The 20,770-nt window shown below is 37.1% G+C and overlaps 2 protein-coding genes across 3 annotated transcripts in view; one reads left to right on the forward strand and one right to left on the reverse strand.

Moving 5' to 3' along the window:
* map2k4b (mitogen-activated protein kinase kinase 4b) overlaps window positions 1-5,612 on the forward strand; it is a 19,142-nt gene extending 13,530 nt beyond the window's left edge. For both annotated transcript variants that reach the window (XM_016440865.1, XM_016440866.1), the window contains 3 exons: window positions 533-681; window positions 801-846; window positions 2,016-5,612. In XM_016440865.1, coding sequence (XP_016296351.1) covers window positions 533-681; window positions 801-846; window positions 2,016-2,129 — 309 coding nt within the window. In that variant the 3' untranslated portion in view covers window positions 2,130-5,612. The remainder of the gene's footprint in view (window positions 1-532; window positions 682-800; window positions 847-2,015) is intronic.
* A 1,256-nt stretch (window positions 5,613-6,868) lies between these two features.
* The window catches only part of myocd (myocardin), a 29,160-nt gene continuing 15,258 nt past the window's right edge, over window positions 6,869-20,770 (reverse strand). The window contains exons 6-15 of the mRNA XM_016440775.1: window positions 20,199-20,314; window positions 19,666-19,815; window positions 17,621-17,716; window positions 17,222-17,493; window positions 15,625-15,769; window positions 13,760-14,709; window positions 12,301-12,457; window positions 11,561-11,689; window positions 8,384-8,441; window positions 6,869-7,969 (exon numbers count right to left, since the gene is read on the reverse strand). Coding sequence (XP_016296261.1) covers window positions 7,455-7,969; window positions 8,384-8,441; window positions 11,561-11,689; window positions 12,301-12,457; window positions 13,760-14,709; window positions 15,625-15,769; window positions 17,222-17,493; window positions 17,621-17,716; window positions 19,666-19,815; window positions 20,199-20,314 — 2,588 coding nt within the window. The 3' untranslated portion in view covers window positions 6,869-7,454. The remainder of the gene's footprint in view (window positions 7,970-8,383; window positions 8,442-11,560; window positions 11,690-12,300; window positions 12,458-13,759; window positions 14,710-15,624; window positions 15,770-17,221; window positions 17,494-17,620; window positions 17,717-19,665; window positions 19,816-20,198; window positions 20,315-20,770) is intronic.

Below are 20,770 nucleotides of genomic sequence, written 5' to 3' on the forward strand. Positions count from 1 at the left end.
GGAATTTCGGTGCATCTCTAATTATTGGCGACATCAGAAATGGATATTATATAATAGATGCTTTTTTGAACATTTTAGCTATTTAAAAATATAAAAAAATAATTTTTTTACACGGCACCCCTGCTCTCGACAGACGGCACCCCAGTTGGGAAACACTGGTATAAATCATTATCACATTAGCAGTGGTGCAGATATTGGGGAGAAACAGCACTCTTGCTGGTGTGATATTGCTAAACTAGATCATATGATATAAATTTAAGAGCGTAATTTATTTTTTATACATTTTAGGCTCATATAACTGCATTCTAATAGACTCCATCACGCAGTCAGTTGTCCTGCATTGTGTTCATCAAGAACTGCATCAGTGTAAGATGATGGACAGGTCTGGATGGGGCACTGCTTTAAAAGACTTCATCATTTTAACACTATTTTTTTCATAATATTTGCACCTAATTAACCTGTTAATTCAACGGCTGTAGTACTAAAGCACTGGCTCCTCTGCTTTAACGGTGTGAATGTCTTTGTGTTGCAGTACGAGCTGGCGACGGGACGCTTCCCGTACCCCAAATGGAACAGTGTGTTTGATCAGCTGACACAGGTGGTGAAGGGAGACCCGCCGCAGCTCAGCAACTCCGAGGAGAGACAGTTTTCACCCAAATTCATCCAGTTTGTCAATCTATGGTGGGTTCACATGTGGCTGAGCTGTTTTCCTGTGCTTTGAAGGATATGAGTGTAAAAAAAGCATGTTTCTTTGCTATGCAGTCATGTGACGCGTCTTTGTTTGATCATGTGTGTTCCAGCCTTACAAAGGACGAGTCAAAAAGGCCAAAGTACAGAGAACTGCTGGTACGTCAAACCTGTGTTTGTTTGAACTACAGCCTTTGAACTTACTGATTTTACTTGAAAAGAGTTGAATTCAAAATGCACGTCTGACTTGTATAGTTATATTTTTATGGTTTTATTAGTCTTAATTTTTAGGGATGCGATATTAGATGAGTACTATATTGGTTAGTGGTCGATTTTAGATATTTAAATAAAATTTATAAAACATGATACATACTTAGTTGAATTTATTATTAAAAATACTACTACTAATAATGATATTTGTTATAACATTTTTAAAACATATAACTATACATCATTAAAGCAATAAGCACCGTATGAAACCTTACTACGTATATGGAATAACCGTTTTATAAAAGCAATAAGCCCCGTGAAGCCGTGTCTTTGTACTACAGCTTTTGAACTTATTGATTTTACTTGAAAAGATTTTAATTGAAAAATGGATGTCTGTCTTGTACAATTATATTTTTATGTTTTTAATTAACCTTAATTTTTTAGAAATGCAATATTGGACCACTAACATATTGGTTATTGGTCGGTAATAAAGTTTTAATGGATTGATATCAGTTATATTGGATATTTAATTATACATGCTAATGTACAAAATCCCTATTTTACATGTAGTTGACCTTTGCTGCTCACTTAAAATTCATCTTCAAAAACACATAACACTGATAAAAGCAAATCTTAAACTAAAACCTTTTCATTTCGCAGATCTGAATTACAGCAGAATTGAAAACGTAATAAAACGTAATTATAATACTATTATTATACATACCAATAATAATATTTTGGTATAATAATACTTAGAAAACAATACATCTTGTTTTTATTATTATTATTATCATTGTTGTTATTTTACGCTATTATTATTACAAATAATTCTAATAATTTGATCAAATACGTAGCATTAATATTAATAGATGTTATTATAAATTACATTTTGCAAGATTAACCATGCTTACTAATTTGAGGCTTCTTTGAAACAATCAGTATTGTATAAAGCACTGAAGAAATAAAGGTGACTTGACAAAATAGTGTAGCATTTTAATATCAGCCATTTATTGGTTATTCACTATAGCATGAAAATAATGATGTGTATCAGCTAGAACTGAAATCTTGGTTCATGCCCTGAACGTGTTTGTGTTGCTGTAATTGTGCTGTTCCTGCAGAAGCATCCATTCATCCTGATGTACGAGGAGCGGATCGTGGACGTGGCCAGTTACGTGTGCAGGATTCTGGAAGAAATGCCGGCGTCTCCCGGCTCGCCCATGTATGTCGACTGATGGTGAGCGGCCTGTTGGGAACACAAGACGGTCCGGCCACCATTTGGTGTACATACAGCGCCTCACACGAAACACACGGCCCTTCACCAACTCTCATTTCACTGCATTTACCGCAGCACATCCTACTCTCAACGTTTGACGCTTTAGTTTGAGTGAAACTCTATTTCAATGTGCCACATTAAAACGCTTGTGTGCCGAAATGTGGCTTCGCTTTGCTGTACGCAGTCGGAGAACAAACGTTGGGTGTAGGATTTATTCTCGTTTGTGAAATGCAAGTCTTGGTTAAGGGTCTTGAGTATTTCTGCTAGACATCGTAATTGTACCTTCACTTCAGTGTGAACACATGATTGCGTTCAAAGTGAAATACTTCCCCAAAAACATCTTGTGCAATACGAATCGGCTCTCATTTAAAAGCCATTTACATCATGGTGTGTAAACAAGCTTCAGATTTAGCAAATCGACCTTCTACATGTATGTGTATGTGTGTGTGGGGAATCATTTCGAAATATAAATAAGCAAAACTTGAATTTGCTCATTTAAGACAAAGACCATCAGATAAGTTGATGTGCTTACCGAAATGAATCATAAGAGGAGGAAAAAGCATCCGTACTGGTGTTTTTCTTCGTTCGTGTACAGACACATCACTCGCTCTTTATTTAATGAAACAAAGGTATGCAAAGGTGTTGTTCTGCATCAATGACGTGTGTTAAAGTAGCTTTACTCGCTCAGTATGCAATATAATGTCACGATGATCCAAATGGTTTTCACTCCATCAAAGAGAATCCAGTCTGGTGTCTGAATGCAGACGCTGCTCGTCACTGTAAATGTGTATTTATACAGACTCCACGTTGCCAAATCGGAAGATTCGCAGATTTCCCACAAGCTCACTTTTAGCATGTTTATAGAGGGTCTTGGTTGGTTCGTGTGGGATACGGCTGATAATTCATTCATAGGTCACTTATTTTAAAAGATGTACAGCGTTCATCAAACATCGGTCTGATTGTATAATAATACAGTGCTGGATAGCGTTCAGAGAGTTTCATGTTTTGATGATGGAAGTCAAGAAATCGACTTTCCAGATTCACGGCAGAAAATCTTCTCGAATGCAGTTTAAGAAATAATAGGGGCACATCACGAACGTGGGGTGAAATCATTTGAAGGGCGATGTGTATTATTATATGGAAACTATGTACAGAAAAAAATCACTGTGAAAATATTTTACGTGTGCGGTGAGAAGAGTAAAAATTGTAAAAGGAAATGTGCAGGGATACAGCGTACTATATTGTATATTAACCTCTGACAGCATTGTGTCTTATACACGTCACAGTTAACAAGGACATCAGCTGGCGGTATGAATATGATGAGCATGTTTGCCTGCAGGTCAGTGGGTTATTGTCATTCTGCTCTGTTAGATCTGAACACACGATGGGCTCGATGCTAGAATAAAACCAATACTCAGCCATTCACCGTCTCGCATTTATTCAACACCACTGTGCAACCTTCAACCAATCATGCATTTGACGTACCTGCGCTGAAAAAAAAATTGCTTTCGTTTTCACTCAGTAATTGATAGTAAATTTCACAGTTACAAAGAAACGTTGAATTAAATGTGAAAAGCCGAAAGATTGATATTGCATTTTCTCGTCAAACTTACTCTGATGATCTTTGAAAAATCTTTTACTATAGTGCACGCAGTCTGAAACTATAAATAATCATCATTAAAAAGCTCAAAAGGAGTTTTTTTGTTAAGTCATCAAGACTGAGTCGGTCTGTTCGTTTTATGTTTGTTTATTGAACTCTGGTACAGTAATACAACGGTGGAGACAAATACTGGGACAGTTTATATGGTAACGTTGTTCAGTGGCCAAGCAATACAAAAGCTTTCTGTCATACGTATATATTTCCCCCAGGAGAATCAAAAGAACCAGAAATAAGACAAAACCTCCGTTTTCCAGAGAGGTGAAGAGTAATAGTGAACATTTGTGCAGCACAGACGCTTTCTGACACAGAAACACAGCTTACAATCGAGAAGAAACAAACTATATAAAGGGGAATAAAATACAAGATCGCAAAGTCACTTCTACTGGGTGCTCCATTCATTGGCCGATATCAAACATAGAAAAATAAAATCTACAGGGTTATGTGACATTCTTTACACATAAACATAAAACTTTACACATAATTCATTTTGTTTATAGACCTAATTTCTTAGCTGGTCGTATTAAAAGTACTGTATGAAACTACTTTATGTGTAAAAAATAGAGTCTCTAATGCTCTACTGTGTTTAATACTGAGTCTTGAATATAAAACAGAGCTTGCTCTTGGTCTGTAATGCCCTTAATGCTTATTCACTGAACTAAAACCCAGGGTTTATTTTTTTACAAAACTATTTATATAAAATCGGATTGTCTGAATTATGCTTTGAGTTCATTTGTATCGTAAGGCCTCACGGCTCTAGAAAAGGCACGATAAAGAGATTCTAAAGATCTGTACAAAAGCATTCAGTGGCACAAAACATGATTAAAAACCAGTAAATAACAAATACAAACATATTTCATGAAATGAAAAAAAAATCTATTCACAGTTTAAGCTTTTGGTGAGCTAATTATTATTTATGTATATATATAAAAAAATTGCTCTGCTAAATCAGTGACCAGTATTAAAATCTAAAACGAAGGATTTTATTTTAAAAAGTTCTAAAAAAAAAATAAAAAGTTAGGTCCCAAATTTGCCACAGTACAGTTTCACAGTTGAACTTATATAATCTATATATTAGAATTGATTCTTTACAAGTGCTGGTAAAAATGGCCATCACAGTTAGTGATGTATTGCTTTTGATTCAGGATGTTTTGATTGTCATTTAAGATTCATACAACGTGATTTATTGGACTTTAGTGAGGTTTCAATGAGAAACAGGGATGGTAAGTTAACAAATAAATCAGAAAGTATTAAAAACCTACTGTTTGTGTGTCAGAAAATGTCACCACTATAGTAAACATGATTTTTCACACTTGTGTCCTCATTGTTTTAATCACTCTTTTAACTACGAGTAAGTTTACTCTAACTTTTGTTCTTAATGAAAAGGAATGTCTCATAAATATATATTAATATGCCAATGAAAAGAAAAGGTTGAAATAAATACATCAGAAGAGAAAGAAACTAAAAAAAAAAGAGCTAATGAATGTTCAAAATAACAGAAGTGGCAGTAATAATAATAATCTAGAATGCAAAACAGACTTTGGGGAAAGAAATTAGCAAAATATGATCTTTTGACCGGAGATGCTGGCTTGATCGTGCTAAAATACAGTTCAGTTCTCTAGAGATTTAGTGATTTTCTCTTTCACATGAAGTGTGAGCATTAACATTATGGAAGCTTGTTTCTGCAATGACATAAAAGTAAAAAGATAATTGCAAAATCTTATCTCACAGTCTGGACTTTTCCCCCAAGAATTACAAGATAGAAAGTAGGGCTGTGCGATATGGGCAAAAAAATCGCGATTTCTTTGATCAATTTTGCGATTACGATTTTAATCACGATTTTGACACACACAGACATGCTTTACAGTCATAAATGCATTCAGTGTGAATTTGAAACATATTTCCAAAAGAAAACCAATTAGAGCTTTATCAAAAAGCTATAACATGTGACATAAGGCAAAATAATCACTAAGTAAAGGTGTAACAAAATGTCTCTATGGCAAAAAAACAAAACAAAAAATCCCGTGTCCAGGGATTTTTTTTTTTTTGCCATGCTTTGGTCAAAGAGCTCTTTGTGACGTTGCATCAGATGTTGAACTAGATTTGTTGCGCCAAGTTCACACGTACTCCGTCTGCAGTGCGTATACAGTATGTGTATGCGGTGCAGAAGCAGCGTGTCAATCCATGTTAATTTTTACCGCGAATAATGTGCTGTCACTTTAATTCAGCACGTGCAGAGCACAGCAGAAATAGACTCAGTGCGGAAACGATCGCTGCACTGCTGCAGACGCACCGCTCCTGGAGCGCACTGCCGGACTGCAATCGCGTGCAGTGTGAACGCTCTGATCCGTTAACATGGGCGCGGAAAAAATACACACCACAGACGGAGTGTGTGAACCTGGCGTTACGTTTGTATGCCCGCCCGGTCTGTTCTGTTCTCGTGCTCCATTTAGGCGCGCTGCATTCTGATTGGTTCGGATAGCATACTGCGGGAGGTTGGGGGCGCGGAAAATCGTGCTATAAAGCGATTTAGAAATCGCGCACGCTCAAATCGCGATTTTATGATGATTTCGATTAATCGCACAGCCCTAATAGAAAGTCAGAATTGTGAAAGTCAAAATTGCAAGATTTAAACTCAGAATTATGTCACAGAAAGTCGGAATTGCAAGAGACAAACTTGGAATTGCAAGATATAAACTCAGAATTGTGAGATACAAACTCGGAATTACGAGATAGAAAGTCAGAATTCTGAGATATCAACTTGAAATTATGAGATATAAAGTTGGAATGGCAAGATACAAACTTGGAATTGTATGATAGAAAGTTAGAATTACGAGATAGAAAGTTGGAATTATGGGATAGAAAGTCGTAATTACAAAACAGACAGTTGGAATTGCGAGATATAAACTTAGAATTATGAGATAGTCGGAATTACAAGATGAAAAGACGGAATTGTAAGATATAAACTCAATTAAAAGAAAAAAGTTGAAACTGAGATAAAATGTCACAATTACCTATTTTTACTACTTATTCTGTGGTGGAAACAAAATTGCGAGATGTAAATTCACAATTCGGAGAAGAAAAAGTTACAATTCTGAGATTATATCTTGCAATACAGACTTTTTTTCTGAAAATTGTGAGGAAGAAGTCAGCATTGTGAGATAAAAAGACGCAATTACCGTTATTTTTTATCCCATGACGGAAACAGTCTTCCGTATCACGTGTAAAAACCAAATGTTTGTGCTCTCAAAATAAATTAATAGCATGAAGATGACAGGAAAGAATGAAATGCTCATAAAAAGTGTGACATCCTACTGTAAGCTCAAGGTGCAAGTGTGAATTAATATTTACAACAGCACAAGAGAGTACACGTGATATACTAGTGTGATGCATTAATATGTGTTTTTCCCACACCACAAATGTGCAGACAAAATAAAGAAGTGTTAAGTGGATGGTACGGACGTCTCGGTTTGAATCCAATTCCATTTGGAGCATCTTTCTGTTTCCAGTAATCAAAACACTCTTTGCCAGAATCCACAGACAAAACAATTCAAGTTTTGATGGAACGTGATAAAACAGTATCAAACATTGGATCTGGAGATCTGGGTGTGGACGTGATGTTTCTCCTCACCAGTGCTCCAGGTGCAGGTCCATGGCCGAGTTCAGGCTGATGTCGGTCACATCCAGGAACTCTGTGTTGAAGATGCTCGGCCCGGACGGAGGCAGGCCGTTGTGGAAGGCGGTGGCGGAGCTGGGCGGAGTCAGATCCAGCCATTCCATTGTCTCCCACGGCGACTCCGCGAAGGTCATTCCGAGGCCGTGACCCTCGGCAGCAACCGCGGAGATCTTTCCGGCCGTGGGCGATACGGGCGTGTCCATCATGTCGCGGCTGTTGAATCCATCGCCTGCCTCCAAGCGTCCGTCCTCGGCGGGCATCTTCAGGAGCGCTGCGTCTCCTTGCGTCCGGCTCATGGGACTCAGCAGCACCTCCAGATGAGCATCTCCGTGAGCCGCCGCGTGATCGTAAGCGAGCATGGAGGGCGACATGTGACTGTAGTGTCGGTGGAACTTGGGCGAAACTGTAAGGTGAGGCACAACTTTGGTTACAGGAAACCTCTCTTCTTTGGCGTTAGCAGGCATTTCTTTAAAACAAGACAATGACAGCACAAAGAGTGACTTTAATAGTCAATAACAGCTGGGTGTTACTGTGTGAAATGAGGGGCCTTGTGAACGTTTCATTTAGGGCTAAAGGGATAGTTCACCCAAAAATGAAAATTCTGTCATCATTTATTCACCATCAAGTTGTTCCAAATCTGCAGTATAGAAGGTATTTTGAAGAATGTTGGACGCCAAACAGTTTCTGGTGCCAATTGACTTCCACAGTATAAAAAATAAAAATATGGACATCAATGGCTACCATCAACTGTTCGGTTACCAACATTCTTCAAAATATCTTCTTTTGTGTTCAGAAGAAGAAAGAAACTCCTACAGGTTTGGAACAACATGAGAGTGAGTAAATAATGACAAAATTCAAAAGCTGATGAGGAGAGACTCACCTCCGCTCTCGATGAGGACGTCTAGAAGCTCATCCATCTGCTGGCTGCGCGACATCTGCTGCAAGAACATCACAGGATCATTTAATTGTGTTAGTATTTGATGCTGTCAACACATTTGTGACATATTCCATGCCTTTGCTTTAACCCTCATAATGCACTCGGGTCCATTTTGGCACGGAAGAGATGCATACAAAATAAGCAGTTTTTACTAAGGGAACTACATTTTTCAAAGGCTTTAAGACCCTCAAAATACACAGCATTTAGTCGTTTCAGATTTTTTAAGAGTTTCATGTTTGGTTCATTTTTGCCCGGGCATGTATGGAGTACCAGCAGTGCCAAAAATACTTGTAAAATTATTTATGAGGTTGTGTTAGTGTCTAAAAACTTTTGTAAAATATATTTAGCTTTTTTTCCCACATCTCACTGAATTTTGTTGCTAAACCTGTATATGTACGTCTATTAATGAACCACTGCAGCATGAAAATTAGCTTTTTTTTTTCATCTGAAAATGAAAGTTTAAGTAAAATTAGTTTTAGTTTGAAAACTTTTGAGAGTAATATGTTGTTTTTATATAAATAAATATGTAGCGGTCATAAATTTGGACTGTTTTTGAGTAATCATGAGTTATAATTTAAAGGAATTTAATAAAATTCTATCCATTCCAATGGGGTTAATGCTGGTAATCCTGGTTTCTCATACATATGTTTTTTTGTGTGTGTGTGGTTCATTTGACATTTCAAATAATTTCTTTTTTTTTTCTTATAAAAAAGGGTAAATGCAATCGTAACATGGTAATAACAGTCAAAATGCTGATTTTTGTTTGCTTGTTTTTAACATTCATTCATTAATGAGAAATTTAAATCGGATATGCTATGGTTTTAGTTTAGTTCTATAAAATAATTATTTGGGAACAAACACATGGAATGTGAAAACAGTATACAGATTTTGAATGCATTACGAGGGTTAAGAGTGTTAGATGTATGAACAGATTTTGTAGCTGACGGCATTCAAACGCGTGTACTGGAGCTGGTTACGCTTAGACTTGTTGGCAAATGCTTGTTTTTGCAGGCGGTTTCAAGGACAACAATCACTAAAAAGTACAGCAGGGTTTCCCAAACTGAGATCGTGGGTTGATAAAACTAATAACAATTAGTTTTAATAGTAATAATATGAGCAGCTAATAACTGCTCATATTATATGTAAAATTAAAATAAATCAATGAGGCTGCACGATAATCAGAGTGATTATCAAATCAAAGTCAGGGATTTAATTCAATATCTGCATATTCTGAGTGTAGTGCAGCACCGTGTTCATGCCATCCGGTGTTTTCAGCATCTCACAGTAAATGCACTGAACTCCATCACTATATAAATGTAGCATGCATCAGGGAACGCAATATGTGCTAGCTTTATTCACACAATCAGATCATTTCCAACATTTTTGTGGACAGAAGTTTACAGCGTTTCATTAATATCACTATTACAACTTGTAGCGTAAAATCAAATTGTTATTATTATAATCACTGTAATTTACAACAGTAATATATTTTATTTATAGTAATATTTTTAATATTTATATATAGTTACAGTTTAAACAACAACAATAATGATAATAATAATAATAAATATTATTATTAAATTAGCTTGAGTTCCTAAAGCACCAGTGTGAATATAAAGTTGACTGAATTACTGTCACAACTAGGAAAAAGTGCAGCATTATACATTTTTATAATTACTTAAAATTATAAATATCTAATAATAATAATTTATTTTATTATAATATTTTTAATATATATTGATAGAATAATATTTTTAATATATAACATTTTATATTTATTATTATTATTATTCAATATACTGGGTTCCTAAAACACCAAGGTGACTGTAATGTTAAACTAAAAAGAGGTTGGAGTTCACTTCAAAATCCAAATGTAGAGTCAAAATAAAAATAATAATAATTGTAATTATTTTTTTTCAAATATATTTAATAATTTAATAATAGTTACCTGTAATACTTAATAATAACAATAATACTTCTTAATAATTAGTCTGACAGAAGCGTTTGGGAATCCCTGCAGTACACTGATGCAGCGCTGTACGTCTCCACGCAGTCAGTAAAGCTGTAGAGACGCAGGCAGAAGCTCTGAGAGCGTGAGCAGCGTGAGAGCGTATCCTGAGCTGCTTTACCTGTTTCACTGCATCCTCATAACACGGCGGCCCTTTACTGCCGGAGGCAGGGGGATCTGAGCTACAGAAGGCAGTGCTGGATGTGGGAGACTTGGGCTCAACGTGCCGCGGAGAGAGAGACAGAGCCTCCTACAGGAGACAGGGCCAAACGTTACACCTCTGAGGAGCCAGAGGAGCCCAGCTCTCTGATCAGTGTGTGTGTGTGTGTGTGTGTGTTCGGTGGCACCGAATCTATCAGACGCTTCCTCGGCATGACCTCTGACCTCTGACCCAGTGACAATAATCATCCATGTGTGTAGGCATGTGCTGACGTCACATGATCATTGAGCAGCACATGTGATTAAACAATCTCACACGACCAGCCAAACATTAGGAGTTATGAAGAGTTTTTAATGTTTGTGAAAGAAGTCCTGTCCGCTCACTAAGGCTGCATTAATTTGATCAAAAAATACAGTAAAAACTGTGAAATATTATTGCAATTTAAAATAACTTGTCCATGTGAATATATGTTAAAAGGTAATTTATTGCTGTGATCAAATCTGAATTGTCAGCATCATTACTCCAGTCTTCAGTGTCACATGATCCGTCAGAAATCATTCTAATATGCTGATTTGCTACTCAAGAAACATTTCTGATTATTATCAGTGTTGAAAACAGTTGTGCTGCTTCATATTTTTGCAAGGTGACTGTAATGTTAAACTAAAAAGAGGTTGGAGTTCACTTCAAAATCCAAATGTAGAGTCAAAATAAAAATAATAATAATTGTAATTATTTTTTTTCAAATATATTTAATAATTTAATAATAGTTACCTGTAATACTTAATAATAACAATAATACTTCTTAATAATTAGTCTGACAGAAGCGTTTGGGAATCCCTGCAGTACACTGATGCAGCGCTGTACGTCTCCACGCAGTCAGTAAAGCTGTAGAGACGCAGGCAGAAGCTCTGAGAGCGTGAGCAGCGTGAGAGCGGATCCTGAGCTGCTTTACCTGTTTCACTGCATCCTCATAACACGGCGGCCCTTTACTGCCGGAGGCAGGGGGATCTGAGCTACAGAAGGCAGTGCTGGATGTGGGAGACTTGGGCTCAACGTGCCGCGGAGAGAGAGACAGAGCCTCCTACAGGAGACAGGGCCAAACGTTACACCTCTGAGGAGCCAGAGGAGCCCAGCTCTCTGATCAGTGTGTGTGTGTGTGTGTGTGTGTTCGGTGGCCAGTGTCCTTTGGCAGTCAGTAAGAATTAAAGTGAGCACCCGAACTAATCACACAAACAGAGACATGCAGAGATGCACATGAGCAAACAGCACCTCAGGGCCCTGCTCAACCATTCATAAAACACCAAAGCTTTTAAATGACCCCAAACTTTTGAATGGTAATGTATGAAAATTCAGCATTGATCACAGGAATAAATGACATTTTACATGTAGAATTCATCTATTTTATATTGTAAAAATATTTCACAATATTACAGTATTTACTGTATTTTTGATCAAATAAATGCAGCCTTGATGCGCAGAAGAGACTTCTTCCAAAAATATAAAAAAATCCTAATTATTCCAAACTTTTTACCGTTTGTGTTCATTGATTGAGACGCATGATTGATACTCTTTTAACAGAAGCCCAGTGGAATTGAGACTTACTGTTACAGCAGCCGATCAGAATGTGTGATGTTCTGCTGTGAGTTTTTGTGAGTGATGAATTGGATGAGTTGAGTTTGATTCTTCACGTACTTTCTGCTGCATGCCGCTGCTCTTGGCTTTGGTGGATCCTCTGGCGCTGAGGTTGTTGTCTGATGGATTCTGATGGTAAAGCGGCTGCAGGTTTCTCTGATCTGACGGATACGAGCAGCTCCCCGTCTGTCCCGTGCTCTTCTGCTGTAACAGAGATTTCAGCCGTTAGTCACTGAATCGAGAAACAAACATCAGTGTCCAGGATGAAGAAAAGGAAGAATCTTTCACAAATTCCAGCTTCCAAGTACTCTTCATGTTAAATATGATTGTTAAAAACTTTTTTTTCTTTTTGGGGCAAATTCTAACTATAATATTGTTCAGCTCTTTATATAAAGTTGTATATGGAAGAATATTCGACTCTATCCACATACATACTGTGCCTGATTTCTTGTATTGTTGCAAAATGTGACTACTGTATATTATCGTTTACCTCTAATCTGATAAATGTGACTATGAGGCATAATATTAAGATATTATAACCATTAACATTCATGTAAAGCTGCTTTAAAACTGTACATTGTGAAAAGTGCTGTACAAATAAGTTAAATCTATATTAAATCTAATGACATAAAATGTCATGTTGCGCAAGTATTACGTAAAAAATAAAAAAATTCCCTAAATCTTCAACTCGTGTGAAAGTACACACCTTTAAAAATTTGTCAAGATAAAAGTTTTTAAAAATTATCAAAATGTTTAAATAACAAAAATAAATATGAATAATATGAAATCATAATATTAATTGATAAATGTCGTTAAGTTCCAGAAAGTTATACTCCTAAATCTTAAATATTTGTAAAAATACACACTGATTTTATTATTATTATTAACTATACAAAGTATTTTATATGTACATAAATGCATTTTTAAAATAAAAGTATTTTTACAGATATCATAAAAATATATTTAAATAATTACATTTATATAAAAAATATAAAATTAAAATATTAATTCATAAATACCATTACATTTTTGCACCACATGACATTTTACAACCTGAACTAACCTTGCCTATAGGTATAATAACGTATATAATAATCTCTATGATATTATTTTCTGCTTATGTCAGTCATGACATATTTAGCAAACAAAATTTTGTCAAATAATAAGCATTTCTTTTAAATAGAATTTTAATAATAAAAAAACTATTGCATTGTATTTTTATTGTATTTAGTTATTTTTTCCACCCAAAAATATCAATTGTTTTCAAATATGTCCATATAGTTTTTATTTCAATTTTAGTTTTCGATATTTAAGTACATTACGTTAAACTGAAAGAAAATGAAAAATGTTGCTTTGGAAACTCACTGATATAAAATAAGTTTAATGTGTTCTATATTTTGTTTTATTTCAGTTAAGATTTATTTTATTTCAAGTAATGAAAACGTATTTATGGTTTTAGTTGGAACTAACTATAATAATCGTGTTGTGAATGAATGAACAGATGAATTGTTCGCATCACTGAATCACTGTTTTCTTGTCTATAACTAAAGCTGTATTGTATAAACTGCTATAGAAATCAATTTGACTTGACAGACGTGTGCATGTGCCGTGGATCACCTGTATGTTGCGTGCGGCTCTGCTTGCGCTCTGAGGCAGCGTGTGCGAGTCTCTCAGCAGGTACGGCTGGCCGGGGGACGAGGGGCTGCTGGAGGGTTTGGTGAGGGGTGACTCTTCAGGAGAACACTGAGGGCTCAGGAATGCAGACAGGCCGGCGGGGCTTGCAGATGATGGCGGCCCCCTGCAGTGCGGCGCAGCGTGCAGATCGCAGTGAGCCATGCAGCCGCCTTTCATCTGCTTGGCAGCCAGAGGACAGCTGGACGCCACCTGCTCCTGCTTGACGGACACGCCGTAGAACTGCTGCATCTGCGCAGGAGGCTGCAGATGCATCATGTGCTGCGGCGGAGCGGGACAGTCCTGCATGCGCTTCCTCTTGTGCAGCTGCATGCGCAGCTCCTCCACCTGCCTCTGCTCCTGGTGCAGCTTCCACGTCAGCTCCTCGATCACCTTCTGCTTCTCCACCAGCATCTTGTCCTTCTCGGCGTCCGGTCCCAGTGCGCTCTGGCCCTCGTCTGCGCTCAGCTGGGCCGGCGACGGCTGCAGGCCGAACTGCGGCGAGGACATGGTGACGTCGCTGAAGCTGTCGGGCAGCGAGCCGCTGACGGAGAGATCGGACGAGGCCGGAGAGATGGGTGGTGTGGAGCCGCTGCTGCAGAACGGGTAGAAGCCGGCGCCGTGCGACTGGTAGGACGAGAGCGATCCAGTGGGCGTCACGGGGAATGCGGCTGTGCTGACGTCTGCAGAAGTGGCCGGAGAAGAGTCTTTGAAGGGCCGCAGACGCTCTATGAGCGCCGTCTTAGTGCCAGACACCGGCAGACCGCGGATCCGCAGCTGCTGCCTGAGTTCAGACACCTGGCAACATACAAAACAGTCAGGCAAACAGTTCCAACTAGCTCAAATTAAAAACTTTAGTTGCTGCGTTAAATGTTTAATCCTCATAATGCATTTCAAATTTGCATAATGTTTTCACATTCTGGGTACGTTTGGACCCAAATAAGACCCAGTGAGTCATAACTATTCATTTTCAATTAAAATCATATTGCATCTTTGAATGTTATTACCATGTTATTACTGGTTTTAGCCATCTTTTATTAAGTAAAAACATTTAGAAATTCTTTGAAATTTCAAATTACACATGAGCACACCTTTTTTTTCTATGATGTTGAGGAATATACATATGAATATATCATTGTATGAAAATTATAAGAGCATATAATCTTAAAATGACCAGGAATAAATCCATTGGAACGAATAGGATTTAAATAAATGCCTTTGTTTATAATTCATGACTGCTCAAATTTTAAATTTTACTTGCATAAACATGTAAAACAAAAAATTTAAATAATTATAGATCTTAAAAAACAAGTGTAAAAAACAGATGATGTGTATTTGCAAACCTATAGTGTTTTTTCATGCACTGGTCAGTTTGGGGTTTTGAACTCTTAATATGTCAACAAACTCAAAACCAGAATTTTGAACATGAATTTATCCAATCAGATTTATGTTGTGGAAATTTAGGCGCACATTTAATGAGACAATGCCTCATTTGCATATTTAAACCTAACATTGCAGAAATCTTTTAATACAAGACATTTGTCTGAATGTACTGTGATTAATCAGCTGGTTTGGTACGCTGATACCCATTAGTGAGACCTGTAGTGTTGACACACACCTTCCTCTTTAAAATCTACAAGCTTCTGGTTTCCAGTCCAGATCTTTAACCCCTTCATCGCACCATGACGTGACGTGTCAAAGCGCGGCACTGACCTTCAGGTCGTCCAGGTTGGCGGGCAGCGGTCCGGGTCTGACGGGGCTGATGGACGGGTTGCAGTAGCTGCTCTTCACTGGAGACGAGGAGCTGCTGCTGGTCTGGATGCTGGACGCACATGATGACTGCTGTTCACCGGACGCCCTGTCACACACACAAACACACAATTATGCTTCTCATGATCAGAAAACTGCCTAAATAATGAATAAAAATGGCATTAAAATGGAATTTTGAAAACATTTTTATATATACTTCTGTTCAAACATTTGGGGTCTGTAAGATTTTGAGGCTCTTCTGCTCATCAAGGCTGCATTTATTTGATCAAAAATACAGTAAAAAAAACCCAGTAAAATTGTGAAATATTATTACAGTGTAAAAATAACTTTTCTATGTGAATATGTTAAAAAGTAATTTATTGCTGTGATCAAAGCTGAATTTTCAGCATCATTACTCCAGTCTTCAGTGTCACATGATCCTTCAGAAATCATTCTGATATGCTGATTTGCTGCTCAAGAAACAATATTATTATTATTATTACGTTAAACACAGTTGTGCTGCCAAACATGTTCGTGGAAACCATCATATATTTTATTTTTCATGATTCTTTGCTGAATAGAAAGTTCAAAATAACAGAATACTTTTTTGCGCAAAGAAAACAAAAATAACGACTTTATTCCACATTTTCATCTCTACTGCGTCACTTGTGGAATAAAGTCGTTATTTTTGTTTTCTTTGCGCAAAAAAAGTATTCTCGTAGCTTCGTAACTTTACAGTTGAACCACTGATGTCACACGGACTACTCTGTCGATCATCTTGGTACTTTTCTGGACCTTGAACGTGGTAGTTACCTTGCTGTCTATGGGAGAGCCAGAGAGCCCTCAGATTTCATCAAAAATATCTTAAATTGTGTTCCGAAGATGAACGAAGGTCTTACAGGTTTCGAACAACACGAGGGTGAGTAATTAATGACAGAATTTTCATTTTTGGGTGAACTAACCCTTTAATGCATCCTTGATAAATAAAAGTTTTTTTTTGTTTTTGTTTTTGTATCTTACTGACCTCATATAGACACGCTATTATTCAAATGCTTGGGGTTGGTAAAGACTGAAAGGTCAGGTGTGTAAACTCAAAAAATAAACTCAAAAAGTCAATGAAGCAGAACAGATTTCCACTCTTAATCCGAGGAAACTTTCATAGTAAAAAAATTCCTCAAAACTTCCATCTTTATTTGACCCTCTAACTCTAGCACTCTCTATTCTGATTCTATTTTATCTATTTGTTTTATTTTTATTTATTACATATATATATATAAAACCTTGCATACTGCGTTAGGCTAACCGAGACTAGTCATAGCACTTGCTTATTATAGCTCTTTTGTTGGTTTTGATTGCTTCTGTTGTCCTCATTTGTAAATCGCTTTGGATAAAAGCATCTGCTAAATGACTAAATGTAAACGTAAAAAAACAAGTGAAGGTGCCAAAACATCTTCAGTCAATGAACTGAGTGTATGTATATAATCAGGACATGTTAAGACATGAGGTATATGTATGTATTCCCCATCTTTTGAAAGACACTTTTTGGCAGTGCTGGACTCACTTGTTGAGCGTGCTCTGGTTGAGGGTCTGGTAGCTGAAGCTCTGCTGCTGATGTGGATGGGAGTTCTGCTGGTGTTTCTGCTGGCTGAGGATCTGCAGCTGCAGGAAGAGCTGCTGCTGCTGCAGGAGACGCGCATAGGCCGAGTCCATCTGCGGCGGAGGAGATTTCTCTGCCTTCTGGTCCGGCGGGATGTACTGGTGGTACTTCAGCTTCTTTACTTTAGGCTTGATGTCTTTGGGTTTCTTGTGGCGGTTCTTCTCAGACATTTTGGACTGCAGAGGAATCGAAAAACTTCATGAAATGAGCTGATATCAGATTTATGTGAGTTAGCATTACAATAACTTATTATCGTCTGCTTCGTGTTTAGTGATTTGAAATGGACGAGATGTTTAGTCATACCTTGACTATTGCAGGAACGGGAATGGGTGGAGTTTCCTGGCTGTTTGTCATGTTCTCCTCCTGGTTTTGAGTGCTGCCGTCTTTGCTCTGAGACCCCTGAATAACAATCAAATTAATAAACTGTCATTAAATCATTAATATCAACTGATTGTCATGGCCTGTAAAGCCTGATGTTTGAAATAATAGTAAAAAAAAAAAAAAGTCAGTTTATTGAACCTTTGGCCTATTTGAGTTTGATTAAAATTTTGATTATGTTTTGTATAAAATTTGATCCATCAGGCTTTTATGGCTCTTATAGTGTGATATAGTAATAATATGGAGGAAAAACAGCTGAATTTTATTCAGAGACTCAAACTAAGCAAAATGCAATATGCAATTTATTAAATAAACTTTCCTCAAAAGACCTGAGATATTTTGGAGGCTTGGGAAGATCATTCCTCCACTGAGGGACAGTGAAAGTAAAGCTTCTGGAAACAAACGTTCCTCAAATGATTCTGATGATCAGACACTCATTGATTTTTCTAAAAAATGATTGATGGAGAATCAAGTAAAGCTGAGTTGCTTCAGTCCAGTAAGTGTTCATCTGGAAATATTACTAGAGTTATTTTTATGTTTATTTGATAAAAATCAGTAAAGATTTGACAGCAGAAAGACACATGAAGCACGAGCTGAAGGTGGACGTTTGTACAATTACACTAAAAGAGCTTTTAATTGATAAAAAAAACTATAAACTATCAATCAGACGAATCAGAAGGGTGTAGTAGATTGTGTGCAACAGCTTTAACAGCAAAGTTTGATCATAGAGCCTTAGAAATGTCTGTATATCAAACATGATACAGTAAACTAAGGGTTAAATAAATGGAATTACATAGAAATAATTTCTTCTTTCTGCAAACTCCAAACCTTTCCATAAGTTCATATCCAGGTGACACTGTTTATAAGACATTGTTTATATTTCCCAAGTACTTTACGTAAAAAAAAAACCCATGCACAAGGTGATTATTATTAAACATGTACATAATTTACAACTTTCGCAAGCCACAAAGCTTAAATAAATATTCTTAAGTTGTACACGCTTCTGCTCCACGTGATCTGAGCGATAGGTCATGAGGATTTGATGCCAGGTCCCTGACAGCTTCAGCCCATGGTTTATTACTCTTGCTGCCAGAGGGCAATCATTCTGAAGCCTGGAGCAACGCTGGAACAGCAGAGAGTACAATACACTTCTGAGTGTGTAAGAAACACGCTGGCATGCTGATCTGGGCTCAGAGTCAAAGAGCTGTCAGAAAATAACGGCTCCTCCAGAGCCAGAGCAGAACACTGCAGTTCACCGGATCACCACAGGGGGCAGAACACTAAAACACACGACTAACATCACATAAATCACATATAGACTCACTCACTCACTCACTCAGCAGTCAGGAGTGCATTCAGTCTTCAGCTCATTTATTTATTTAAATTTAATTTAATTGATTAGACTTACAGTATATAATTATAATTTAAAAAAATTAACGTTTTTGAAAAAAGTCGCTTCTGCTCACCAAGGCTGCATTTATTTGATTGGAAATACAGTAAAAACAGTGAGACATTATTACAATTTCAAATAACTGTTTTCTATGTGAATATATTTATGATTTATTAAAATACAATTTCTTTAAAAAAAATTTATTTTAATTTTATTTTATTTACATTTTTTTTGCAATTGTGACACTCAAAAAGGATGCGTTAAATTGACCAAACGTGACAGTAAAGACATTTATAATGTTCCTAATGATTTCTATTTCAAATAAATGCTGTTCTTTTAAACGTTCTATTCATTAAAAAAGAATCCTGAAAAATAAAATGTATCACAGTTTCCACAAAAATATTCAGCAGCACGACTGTTTTCAGCATTGATAATAATCAGAAATGTATTGTTTAAATTTTTTTTTGTGTTTGTATTTATGGGCAAAGAAGCAATATATAAATAAATCAAACTTTTGTTTTAATATATATTGCTTTTTATTCCTGATTGTGCTTGCTGTGTTTTGTACGGGGCGACTCACATGCTCGGTGTTGGTGAGTGTCGGTGAGCTCGAGCCGCTGCTCTTGTTCTCTGTAAGTGCTTCAGCCGAACACTGCGACTCTTCACTGTGTGGCTGATCTGGAGACAGACTCTCACTGCTGCTGTCCTCCTCAAACGCGTACGAGTCCTCCTGCCGCGGGATGAATAATAAATTGAATAATTGAAAATAGAAAACTGTTATTTTAAATTGTAATAATATTTCACTTCTTTACTGTATTTTTGATCAAATAAATGCATCTTTGGTGAGCAGAAGAGACTTCTTCCAAAAACATTCAAAAATCTTAATTTCAAACTTTTGACTAATAGTGTATTTATATTTATTACCAGTGGTATATATATATATATATATACAGGTGCATCTCAATAAATTAGAATGTCATGGAAAGGTTCATTTATTTCAGTAATTCAACTCAAATTGTGAGACTCGTGTATTGAATAAATTCAATGCACACAGACTGAAGTAGTTTAAGTCTTTGGTTCTTTTAATTGTGATGTCTTGTTCTCTGTAAGTGCTTCAGCCGAACACTGCGACTCTTCACTGTGTGGCTGATCTGGAGACAGACTCTCACTGCTGCTGTCCTCCTCAAACGCGTACGAGTCCTCCTGCCGCGGGAACTTGACATGGTTCACTGCGGAGAAACGAGAGGCGAGATACAGACTCAAACCCAGTCAGATAAACTCAGCGAGAAGATCAGTCCAACAGCGAAACAAAGAAAAGATAAGAAAAACAAATGTACAGAGAGCAGCGAACATGAACGAGACTGATTAACATATCAACGCCAGCAGTGTTTGACAGAATTACAGCCTCTGAACTCTGTGTCTGTGTAAATATTTGACTGAAAGTCTGTTTGCGTCTGATGTGTGTGTGTGTGTGCGTGTGTTAAGCGCGTGCCAGAACATCGATGCGTGTGCCAGTGCTGAACGTGTCTCACCGTTTGTCATGTGCACGGGGTCGAACACTTTTGATGCAGTGACAGGAGCCTAATAGAGCACAGGTCACACGAGGGGTCACGAGAGGTAAGTGTGTGTGTGTGTGTGTGTGTGTGTGTGTGTGTGTGTGTGTGTGTGTGTGTGTGTGTGATATC

The sequence above is a fragment of the Sinocyclocheilus anshuiensis genome, unplaced genomic scaffold (genome assembly GCF_001515605.1).
Source record: "Sinocyclocheilus anshuiensis isolate Anshui unplaced genomic scaffold, SAMN03320099.WGS_v1.1 scaffold454, whole genome shotgun sequence".
In the NCBI taxonomy this organism is placed as follows: Eukaryota; Metazoa; Chordata; class Actinopteri; order Cypriniformes; family Cyprinidae; genus Sinocyclocheilus; species Sinocyclocheilus anshuiensis.